Genomic DNA, 12,617 nt, shown 5'->3' on the forward strand with positions numbered 1-12,617 from the left:
AACCCCCCCAAACCCCCCCCCCCCCCCTTTTTATTTTTTTTAGGGGAGAGTGCAGGGGCGGGGCGTGTCGGGCGACAATGGTGGAGGCTCAATTGGGGCATGTGCAGATTTAGTTTAGTTTATTTTTTTTTCACGTGTGTGAATGCCACAGAGTGGGGTGTTTTTCATTTTTATTTGGTTGTCATTCTCCTCCACGTGCGTTGGCCCACTGCTCTGTTGGTAAGCCTCGGCCCTTGAAGGGTTTTTCTTCCCAGTTCTCCCTCCCCATTGTGATTTGTGTCCCTTGTTTTTAATATATTTTAGCTGTAATATTTTTTAACTGGTACCACTTCTTGGCCTTATTTTGAAAAATGATCTGCCCGCCTGTGTTAAAGTGCTTTGGGTACCCTGTACCCGGGGTGGTGTTGTTGCTTTTTGGCTGTTACACCCACTTACCACATTCGCAATTATCCTCCTTATTTCCCCAGTAACACATTTGAAAAATGAATAAACTCCAGACTGGCGTCATAAACATGAATACATATAAAAAGAGCCAAATGAGCCAGTCTCGTAAGCCTTGTGCTATCCTAGGCACTTTAACATTGGGAGTTGGGTCATCTAGATCAGTGTTTTTTAACCAGTGTGCCGCGGCACACTAGTGTGCCGCGGCACACTGGTGATGGCCACACTGGTGATGGCCACACTTGGGAGATGGCCAAGTGTGCCGTGGGAAATTGCCCTCATTAACTGAGCTAAAAACATTTCCCATCTCCAGGATTTTTGCTCTCTGTTCATCCAAACAGGCCCTGATAAAACACTGAGGAGTTAGGAATATAAAAGATCGTAAAATACCTTTTCTTTGCGTTTATTTTATTTTATTAAAGACATTTTGATAAGAATGACGTACCGCGATTCAGCTGCACCTTCGGCTGTATTTTGGAAAAGTCCCGTGTTGGGGGGGTTAATCACATGTCATCGGTCTGACCAATCAGAAGTGCTTAAAGTCTTCACTTCCTTGTCCCGATTTAGCTCGTAAAGTCGCTCAGTTCTAACAGAAATACCAGCTAAAGCTCGTCTTTAGCGGTGTAGCTTTCCACAGAATCCGGTATCAGACCATGGAATAAGTGAACAAAACAATGAAGCTCCGAAAACCGATCTTCGGCCGTTTTATGCACTACATTTCCCATGATGCATTGGGTTGTGAGAGTGACAGCGCAAAAGGAGATCTGTTGTTAAACGTCTTGAAACTAACGAACACACAAACTGTTTTTAAATCTTCTAACTTAACTTTTATTGCATCTTTTAGAAAAAAAACAGCTGCAGTTTCCAGCTTTTTCTGTAACAATTATCTCAAAAATGCATGTGAGATTGTGGAGGGAGGGGCTGTAGATCAATACAGACTATGAGTTTCTCCTTTTTTTTTAATTTTTGGATGCTGGTGTGCCGCGGGATTTTTTTTTAAGGTTAAAGTGTGCCGTGTACGGAAGCTCTGAAAAGGTTGAAAAACACTGATCTAGACCCACTAGACAGTGCACTGAACCTTTTTTCCTCAATGATTTGTGATCTTCACTGGTGTCCATGGATTACATGAAATCTTTCCACCTTAGTCATGGTAGGAATAACACGTCAATGTAATGGTGGGGTCATCTAAGATAGCACCAGGGTTAAATGACTCTTTAAAAAAGATTCGGCTCCCTCCAAAGAGCCATAAATCTACTATCTATACAGTAGATCTAAATCTACTGCTTATTACCATAACACCAAACATTAACTAATAAATCCTTAAATTAGTACAACACATATTTGACACTTGAATCGTATTTATAGTGATCTGCAGCAGAGATGCAACGATTCCCTTCCTCCTCAGTTCAGTAAAGGCTGCAACATTCGGTTCAGTTTTCAACTGAGAATTGTGGCATCCCTAGTATTTCAAAATTACAATCACATTTGTTTTTTTAAACAAATTCAACCAGGGTAAAACATTTTTTGTCATGTTCAAAAAAACAAATTCCTTCTTAAACATATGTCCAGCTTTGCATCACATATATGGGTGAAATGTTTGTTTTTACAGGCATAATTCCAAACGGAGTAAAAACAAAGAAAAGGTTTTACGCAGAGAATGTGGTAGACATTTCAGGAGTTTCTGAGCACAAAGAAAAATTCTAAATGTCTTCACTTTGTGACACAGCAACGCTGTTCCTGCTGCACACAAACATATAATGGAAAATCTTACAAACTTGTTGTGGGAGCTGTCGGATGTGAGTGAGAATATGTTCACTCATCTGAAGATAAACCAGAGGATTGAGAGCACTGTTCAGACACACAAGCCCCCGACTGATCTGATGACCTGTAAAAACATGTTTATCCCACCAAACACAGATATTCTGTTTGCTCTGAATTCTAGAAAAGAGACTTAGGTTCCTAAAGACGTGATAAGGAATATAACAGACAGAGAAAAGAAGAATCAAGATGAAAAGAAATTTCACACACTTTTGTCTCAGTGTCTTCTCTATAGTGTTCCTGCGACAAAGAACAAAAGTCACATGTCCGTAGCAGCCCAGAGTGACGAGTAATGGGATACAAAATCCAGTGGTTGTCCACACAAGGCTGTATGTTAGGTAATCCTCAGTCTTTTCACGGCTTGTAGAGTGGAAGCACTTTTCTGTGCCATTGACTGATTTTGGAAAAAAGATGTCTGGCATACTTTGAACACTCACCAAAAGCCAAACAAGGACTGAGATCAGCACAGAATGAGTCACAGTTAGTCTTCCCATCATTCTCAGAGGATGGACGATGGCCAGGTACCTGTACACACTAATACAGGTGAGGAACCCGATGCTGCAGTACAAGTTCACATTGAAGCAGAATCTTGTCATCTTGCAGAAAATGTCCCCAAAAATCCATTTCCTTCCGCTGAAGTAGTACACCATCAAAAAAGGAATGGTGAACAGGTACAAGACGTTGGCAAGTCCGAGGTTGAGGACAAAAACATTTATGTTTCCCAGTTTCTGCCATTTCTGCAGCAACAACTTCAGCCCCCATGCATTACCCACAAAACCAATGATGAATGTGATGGTGTAAAGAGCAGGAAGCAGCTTGTTTTCAATGTCTCCATAGTTGGAAGAACAATTGGTTAGGTTCATCTTCTCTGCTGGAAAAGAGCCAGTCGAACTGCTGTCCTCTGCGTCTGAGTTAAAGTGAAAGAAATGAAAGCAGAACCCAACATGAAAAACTTCCTGTTAAAGCCACACCCAGAGAGAAAACTATAATACAAGAGCTGTTTGGTGTTAGGGTGTTTGTTATTCATATTTTACATTCTAAGATTCCTTATTTATTTTCTCTGTTTACAGTAAGAGAATTTTTTTCCCCCTTTTTCTGTTACTGTGATACAAAATTCATTTTGCATTACTGGTCATTCACAGATAAATTTTTAACACAAATTATAATCTTGTCAATTTACAACTTTCAAAACAAAAAGCCTTCCAAGAAAGCTCAATGTTCCGTCTTCTTTGTATACCTCTGAGCATCAACCACGATTCGTCAATATGCAGGTCTCTAAGTCGCTCTGTTGCTATCAATCCCCCATCCCCATTTTGACTTATGGATGCCGGGATCGCCAAATTGACCAAATCACCTCTGGCCATTGCTGAGTGCCTGCGCTGCTACCATACGGTTTCTAGCAATCGACCGGTGGCATTTGGGACGGCAGCACCGGGCTGGCTGGAGGGTGGCAGTCTGAAACCACTGATCATCAGAGGATTTTGGGGGACTTGGAGACCCTCCCATCAGTCAATTATCGCACTGCTGCCTTCCTGCCACCCACCTGCTGTACTGCCACCCCGCTGCCTCCAAACGTGCCTGGGCAGCCACTGACCGATGTCAAGAAATTGTCCAGTCACCATTTAATTTGAACTTTTTCTTAAAACTACAGGCACCGCGGGTCGGCAAAAAATACTGCCGCCTGATAACAAATGCCACAGCGTGGCCACTTTTTCTGCTGAATTTGCAGAAAAATCAATATTTACGTGGCAATGCTGTGGCATTTTGGCTTATGTGACCGTATTCTAAGAAAATGTTTAAGATGGATCTCAAGGACTTGGAAACTGTATGTTCTGCATTTATAACACTTTGCGTGTAATTACACCAGTGACTAAGGCTTTGTCCAGCTGCTGAAGGTTAGGGCAGGAACACTACTCATAACAATTAAACGAAAATCTCAATGGAGGTTGAATCCACAGCATTTAGTGATCACTTTACAGATTCTTTAAATATTGAGGCTGATGTATTGGGGTTAGACACACTTAAATTTATGTTTTCCACAAAAAGGCTTGGTGTAAAACTGAAGGCAGATCATCTGGTGATCAGCTGTAAAGGCCCCTGAAGGGCTTTGCTTGAATCCTGTTTTCTCATTATGTGTCTCATTATGTATTGTCTGCACCTCACAAAATACCAAAATGTTTCTACTTCTGGGTCATATTCTAAAAATTATGTTTCCAAACAGGCGTTCAAGGACACACAGGAACAACTAAAAAGGCTGAATTTGTTATTTAGATTAAAATGTAAAATAATTCTTTCTCTAGTTTTTTACATACTGTACTTTTCTATAAGCCTCAGATGTTCTAAGTTGTTTTCAAGTACAATAGCACCACATAGAGGCCATAGCAATTACACTTTCTTGCAAGTTCTTGCATTATTTCCCTTAAACTGTCACTTTATTATTTTGTCTGCATGAGAAACCACATAGAGGGCAGCTTTATCAACTGAGACATATGGGTGGGGGGCATTTTTAAAATTTTAACCAAATGAGTAGCCATTATGAAAATGGCTACTGAAAGTGGCCGTCGTTGGGAAGATTTATAGATTCTTCACAGGTCCCCGTCCTCTGCTCCACCGACGGGTCAGCTGCTGAACAGCGGTGTATCCTCTCCCCCCTCCCTTGCGGCCGATCAAATGGCTGCGCAGGCGCTCCTGGGACTTAGAGGCCTTGTGGCACAATTTGTATATGCATGTGAGTGGGGTGTTTTTGTTTTGTTTTGGATTTGTTGAGTGACCAGCTCTGTCTTTTTAAAGTTGGAATCAGGTCTCCACTTGGTTGAGTCCCCATTTGTATTAGTGTCCGCTCATGTTGCCACACTTTGCTTCTCTTTCCGCTGTGTTCACACCCATGTCTGAAACAAGCTCATCCTTCTTATTTCATGTGGAAACATGTGCATGTTATGCATGCTGCATTCATGTGACCACCTCATTACATAAAGAAAAAAAAAAGATTGTCTCAGAGTCACAGACAGTGTAGTGAGCAGCCGAAGGAGGGGAGGAGTCCAGAGTTTTAGTGTTTTTTAAAAATGTTCTTGAGTAAGAAAATTTCAGTAAAAGCATTGAGTTTCTTTGTAGAATGCTTGTTAATCTGTATTTATGTATTTTTGTGTTGCATAACTAACAAAGGCTAGATCTTGTTCTGAGCTGTATTTATATATAAAAAAACTAAATTTAATAAAGATGCTACATCCCTTTTCATGGAGGAAGGAGAAAATAAGTAACATAAAGAGAATTAGTAACCACACTTTGATAAAAATCTCTGTAAAAGGGCTTAAAACTCAACTGAGGAGATCAAAAAATCCCTAAGCAAGGAGCACAACAATAAGCTCCAACAACTACAATGAGGCTGTGCTGTACACCAGATGTTTCCAAAAATGGCTAAATCCAGTGAAGCTACTGGGAAAACATCTGGAGGGCCTGGTTAATTGTACACGTTTATCCATTTTTGTTCACCAAAATTGGCCCCCAGTCTAATGTTGAGTTCCTAATTTGGGCCTCCGCCACAAAAACTTTGAGAACCCCTGTTCTTGATTAAACAAAATCAAGCAAAGCAAAATACATTCAATTAGGATACATGCATAAATCTCTGTTAGGATTAGACCTAGAGAGGCGTGATTGGTTGGAATGACCTCCCTGACCAGAACCCGAGCTGTGTTTTGTTGTTGGACATCTGTGCTCGTCATAGTTTGCCCATAACGAACACCATGTTCGAGCTCAAAGGGTCCATCAATACACGTGGCATCAGGACACCACAGGCAGGAGGTCAATGACCGACTTTGAAGTTGTTTCAGGCGACCATCGGCCTTGTGTCTTGGACACTCGGGTAAAGAGAGGGGCAGAGCTGTCCACCCATGACTACATGGTGGTGAGTTGGATTCGCTGGCAGGGAAGGAAGCCGGAAAGACCTGGGAGACCCAAACGCACTGTGAGGGTCTGCTGGGAACGTCTGGTGGAGCCATCCGTCAGAGAAGTCGTTAACTCCCACATCCGGAAGAACTTCAAACAGGTACCGAGGGAGGCTGGTGACATCGAGTCCAAGTGGACCATGTTTTCCACCTCCATTGTCTCTGCTGCTGTTCAGAGCTGTGGACGCAAGGTCTCTGGTGCCAGGGGTGGTGGATCCCCTTTTTAAGAAGGGGGACCGGAAGGTGTGTTTCAACTACTGGGGAATCACACTCCTCAGCCTCCCTGGAAAAGCCTATGCCAGAAGAGTCCGACCGATAGTCGAACCTCAGATCCGGGAACAACAGTGGACTAGCTTTACACCCTCTTTGGGATGCTGGAGGGTTTGTGGGAGTTCGTTTATCCAGTCCATATGTGTTTCGTTGATTGGGAAATAGCATTCGACCTATTGAGGATGCTCTGGGAGCATGGGGTTCCGGGGAGCCTTACTGAGGGCTAATGACCGACCCTTATTATTATTTATTTATTTGTTACATTTTACATATTCTTTCTTTGGTGAGCGGTCTCCGAATTAGTAAAAACACAGCTGGAAGTAGAGCCTTTAGCCCCTAGGCCCTTGTTTTATGGAATAGGCTCCCAGCTCATGTAAGAGAGGGCCGACATAGTTTCCACGTTCAAAGTAAGGCTCAAAACATTCCTTTTTGGACAGGCTTATTATCAGACTAGATAGTAACCAGAGAATATTTACCTTACTGTTAACATGTTTGAATTAAACTTAACAACAATTTCATTTAGTTGTTGGTAGGCTGCTAGAAGTTTGAAGCAGGGGAAGCTATGGTGCACTGGGGTTCTGTCCTCTTTTCTCTTCTAGTTCCACTCTCCCTCTCTTCTCTATTCTTGATCATTATTCATCATTTAGTTATCTGTGCCTCTGTTTGGTGCAGTGCGATTCATGTACTGTCCCCCTTTTCCACTCCCCTCCTGGGGTGACGTCAGACAACAGGACAGCATTCATAATCCATTAAGACGAGCACCTGCTGTGAGGAGGCCGCCTCCTCTCAGGCAGAGCAGGATGTGAGGAGTGATTTTAGGAGATGTGGATTGCAGCAGAGGAGGGAGCGCTCAGCACAGCTTGTTTTGAACACTGGTGAAGATGAACTTCTGCTTTTGCACCACTAGAGGGCAGTTTAAATCCATGCTAATGTTTACTGAAATAATGCAAAAATGTTTTCTGAGGATAATCAATAAGCAATCGATTTTTTTCACTCGACAAAAATGTAAATACTGGCAACTATGTGTTATAAACATGTGTGTGTGTGTATGTGTGTATATATTTTTTAAAGTAAAAGCACAATAGCAGTCGCATTATATACATTAACTTCCCAATCCCTATCAAGGAACAAAGTAAATTTCCTTTTGACTGTAATTGACAATCATTAATGAATCTAATGTGATGTGTGTGTGTGTGTACCGTATGCATTTATGAAAGAAGAAAGTCTATATTTATGAGTAATTACATTGTCAAGAAGAAAGCATCTTCTTCCATCAGCTCTGTGTATTTTTCTTCAGGTTCTAAACAGTCTAATCAGGCTTCTGCTTTACAGTGGATGCTCCTCCTGACTCATTACTGTCTACTTGGAACATGAAAACACTTGAATGTGTTTGAGGTCACTACAGAAACTGAAAGTCACAGGCGGTTTCCTATCCAGGGACTAACCAGGTCCGGCTGTGTCTCCATGATGAGACAAGATCAGGTGTGCCTGAAACAACTGCTTCAGTATTGATTTGGGTTTACTTCTGATAAATGTAATGCATTTTAACTAAACAAAGAACAAAAGGTTAAATAAAAAACCTCCTCCGCATCACTGTAGTAGATATTTAATGCATGTAATGCATTTAAAATGGGATGTGTGTGAATGTGTGGCCCTGAAATTGACTGCCGACCTGCTCGGGGTATGCCCCACATTTACTAGCTGGGATAGGCTCCAGTAACCCCATGACCCTGGAAGAGTTTAAACGGGTTTGGAAGATGGATTAGTCAGAGATGTTTTGGATGTGAGTGGCATAATCATAAATAAAAGACCGCAGGGAACGTTTTTAAAAATAGTTTAAAAGATGACAGGAGTGGAACTATGAGTTCACAGATGTCAGAAATGAGCCTTCATCTCAGGGTGGATGAAACTTCTCTTCAAAATAAGACGTGAAGCTCAGCCATACCAAGAGTAAACCCTGGAGGAGGTTTGAACAATTGGTGAGAATTCTACCTGGACGCCCTCTGAATGAGGTGTTCAAAGCATGACCAGCCAAGAGAATCCCCCCTCCCCCCAAGCAAACTGGGGAAGATGAGGACATGTCAGCACAATCCTGGAAGATGGGAAGGCCTGTGAATCATCACCTTTAACCCTATTATGTTTACTTTAGCTCAGCATCTACTTGAAACCAAAAACATTTGTGATTTTTATTTTTTCATAGTTGGAAATACATTCAGACGTCAAGGGGGTTAACTTCAAATGAGCTGTTAAACTAAACTTTAGTTGATAGAACTTTAACTGATCCCACAACGAGGAAATTGGTTTGTTACATTGACTCAAAAACTAGACAAATATTGAAAAAATAGTTTTCAGAAAGCAGGTTATGCTAGCTCCCACGGTAAGTTTGAGGCTAAGGAAGTTGATAAAATCAGTTTTCGGTTCCAAAAACAGAGGTATGTTTCAGGGTGTGTCAAGTTGCCGTAGCAACACACTGTTACTTAATCACTATGTGCACAGAACCAACATGTTCATGTTTTTGCAAAAAACATTTGTGTGCAAATTTATGTGTTTCTGCAGGGTGCAAACCCTGTAATCCTATGTGCAAAAAAATGCAAACATTTATTTGAAAGCGCAGAGCATTTTAAAAAAGACAATAAACATAAATAATCATAACAATATTAATGCTAAATTTTGAAAACAAATTGCTTTCCACTTGTTGAAAAAGTTGCTTTTGCTAAAAGTTTTATTTTTCTCAACTGATATGTTTCTGAACTGAACATGCAGTCAGAGCGATTTTGTTTAAAAAATTACCGTAACTCAACTTCTTAACTCTCTGCCTGCAGCAAGTTGGACTTGTACCAGCCTGCTCTTTGGAGCTGCTGCTCAATCAGAGATTAACCTGAATCAGGAAACATGACCACTTCATTCCTGTTTTTACATTTGCATAGTGTCCACAGCTTTGTTAAAAAAAAAAATTAAAGTACAATTGCAAGTTGATGAAGCAAACAGTAGTAAAGAGGATTTTATGTTTGGGTTAGGAGGATTACAAGAGGAGAGGCTTTTCACTGTTTTGCCCTCTGTTTCCCTTTAATGAGCCACCCAGTTGCAAGAATGTGGACTGAATCCTGCATCACTCAGACTGATGAATCCACTTGAATGAGCAGTAAAATGTTTCAAAGAAAAAGTAAATTGTTGTGACTCAACTTCAATACTTCACCTGGATAATTGAGAACCTTCAAAGTGTAATAATTGTGTATTATATCTCATTTGCAAAAATGTCTTCATTTACAGCCTTGATGTTCTTCCTATTATTTACAACATTCCTGAATTCCGGATGAGAGAGTGGGAAAGTGCTTGTGTACCCAATGGATGAAAGCCATTGGACAAACATGATCAAAATACTGGAAGTGTTGCACTCAAAGGGCCATCAAATCACAATCCTCCGCTCATCAAACAGCTGGTAAATTTCTGAATCTTCCCCTTATTACACCTCCATCACCATCCCTCAGGAAAAGCCCCAAAACGTAGAGAGCCAAACCTTCATGGCCACTTTCTTGAGGAATACTTTAGAGGGCCGTCAATACCAAGGCACGCTATGGGGACTTTTTGAGTTTTACAGATATTTCAGTAAATTGCTGAAAGAAAACCAGCAGCTTGTGGCAAATCTGGCTGCTAGCATAATGGAGAACAAGACTTTGGTAAAGGAACTGAACCAAACCAAGTATGATGTTTTTCTAACGGACCCCGTGTTTCCAGCTGGAGTGCTGTTGGCGCATCATCTAAAGCTTCCACTGGTGTTAAATGTACGCTGTAACACAATGCTGGTCAAATGGCTGCCTCAGAATGATATCCTTGGCCATCCCAAAACCAGGCTCTTTGTCACGCCTTTACAGGGCCATTTTTCACAGAGTACCAATCTTAGGTATTCCCCTAATCTTTGACCAGCATGATAACTTGGTGCGTATGGAGGCCCATGGTGTGGCCGAAATCATTGACATAACAGCAATGGATGTCCAGTCTGTGACAAACTCTCTAAAGAATCTTCTGGACCCAACAGAACCCTACAAGCAGAACATGATAAAACTGTCCCAGATTTATCGCGATCAACCAATTAAACCCATGGACAAGGCTGTTTTCTGGATAGAATTTGTCATGAGGCACAAGGGTGCTGGCCACCTTCACACAGAGTCATATAAACTGTCGTGGTATGCCTACCAATGTTTAGATGTGATGGCAGTCTTTGGAGCAGTTGGATTGTTTATCTTTACATTTATCTGGATTTCTTGTAGATGTATGTTTAGATGCCTGACAAGAATGAAGAAGTCCAAGGTAGAATAAATGATTAATAAACACTAAAAAATGTGTAAAAAAGTATAACTCTGAATACTTTGAATGCTCCTAAATATGACATGTGATGGCTAAATAGATCTATAATCAAAATATAAAGGTCAATCAAGAAAAAAAACAGTTAGATTGGGCCATTTGTTTATTGTTATTAGTAGATAATCAATTGTATTACAGTACTCCCCTAGTATTTAGGGGTTTAGGGACTAGAGGGACCTGCGAATCTGCAGTATCTGAAAATACAGAGAACTTCTACCCCACCTGTCCCCGTGGCTGAAGAATGTCTGTCACTGATTCTTTCTCGAAAAAAACATTTTGAATCATTTCTGTTTCTTTGTAAAAATGTATTAAAGAACATTGGATATTGCTCAACATAAAGAGTTTTTAGTTTTTATTCGGAGCAATAGACTGTACTCAAGCATATTTTATAACGCACATTAGGAGTGTCATTTTTATCTCTGTGCCTTAAAACCAGGAGGCCATGCTGCCTCCTTCATCAGTTAAGACCAAGAGGTCCTGCAGCGAGATTTGAGAGTCGGACATGGCGTGTTAGTACCTCAGCAGAGTGTTTTGAGCGTCGCTTCTTCCAGAAGAGGCTGATGTCATGCATCATTCATTCATCCGGATGATAATTATTCTTCGACTACCTGGGAACAGTATAAAATTGGTTTTGCCCAACACTTGGTGTGTGGTGCTCACACCACGCCCATTTCATGGTGGCTAATCCTCTGGGATTCCTGGTAAGTGTGGTGATGCTGTCTCCCTGTGAATCTGCTTTGGAGTTTTTAAAAAAAAAACAAAATGTGTTTTTAGCTCAAAGGGCTCTGGCATCTGGAGCTCCCCCAAGCAAGCTCAAGGTGTGGATGAGTTTCTCCTCATTGATTAGTCTGGCGGATGGTCTGTGCCTTTTCCTGTTTTTAATATTTATTGTTTTTAATATTTGTTAATTTTATTATTTTAACAGATTTGTTTACATGTAGGAGCAGCAGAGGCACCACTGCTGTTTTTGTTTGGCTTCCCAGAGTTTATTGCACAGCAGTTACAGCCTGCTTCTGGCTGCCAGCTCCACCTCTCTACCCCCCGGGACACACTCCTCTCTACTGCAGGGCACGGAGTGTCTGAAGATCCTGAGTTTGCTTGTGGCTGTCAACTCCAGGCCTTGATGCTCCAGCTCCTGCCAGTGGGCTTCAGGCTGCACTCTGAGCTCGGACACTCTTCTTCTTGGCCTCTGCTGCAACCAACAAAGAGCGGCTTCAATCGCTCTCTTCTCAATGCTCATTGGACCTAGGACCTGCTGAGAGGTGCCACGCCCTCCCAAGGACCCGTAACAGCTGTGCTGGTTTTATCCTGTTTTTACCTTTTGGTTTTATGGTGTGTGTGTGTTAGTATATGAGTGAGGGTGGGCAGTGAAGTTTTGATGCTCCAAAACAATATGTTTTGTGTTTTTGGTTTACCCCCCCTTTTTTTTTTTTTTAGGGGAGAGTGCAGGGGCGGGGCGACAACGGTGGAAGCTCAATTGGGGCATGTGCGGATTTAGTTTTTGGTTTCGTTTGTTTTTTTTTTTCACGTGTGTGTGCTTGCCACAGAGTGGGGTGTTCTTTTTGTCTTTAATTTTGTTGCCACTCTCCTCCACGTGGGTCGGCCCAGCGCTCTGTTGGTAAGCCTCGGCCGTTGAAGGGTTTTCCTTCCCAATTCTCCCTCCCCCGTTGTGATATGTGTCCCAGGTTTTTAATATATTTTAGCTGAAATAAAATTATTTTCTGGTACCACGTCTTGGCCTCATTTTTTTTTTTTTATGATCTGCGCGCCTGTGTTAAAGCGCTT

At 41.6% G+C, this 12,617-nt stretch overlaps 1 protein-coding gene and 1 pseudogene across 1 annotated transcript; one reads left to right on the top strand and one right to left on the bottom strand.

Moving 5' to 3' along the window:
• Positions 1–1,570: 1,570 nt before the first annotated feature.
• LOC110015389 (P2Y purinoceptor 1-like) lies at positions 1,571–3,211 on the bottom strand. The gene has a single exon (XM_020704902.2). It carries the CDS (start codon positions 3,120–3,122, stop codon positions 2,142–2,144), a length of 981 nt encoding a protein of 326 aa, XP_020560561.1. The 5' UTR covers positions 3,123–3,211; the 3' UTR covers positions 1,571–2,141.
• Positions 3,212–6,061: 2,850 nt separating this feature from the next.
• On the top strand, positions 6,062–10,811 carry LOC110015296 (annotated as a pseudogene).
• Positions 10,812–12,617: the final 1,806 nt, after the last annotated feature.

The sequence above is a fragment of the Oryzias latipes genome, chromosome 7 (assembly GCF_002234675.1).
Source record: "Oryzias latipes chromosome 7, ASM223467v1".
NCBI classification, from domain to species: Eukaryota; Metazoa; Chordata; class Actinopteri; order Beloniformes; family Adrianichthyidae; genus Oryzias; species Oryzias latipes.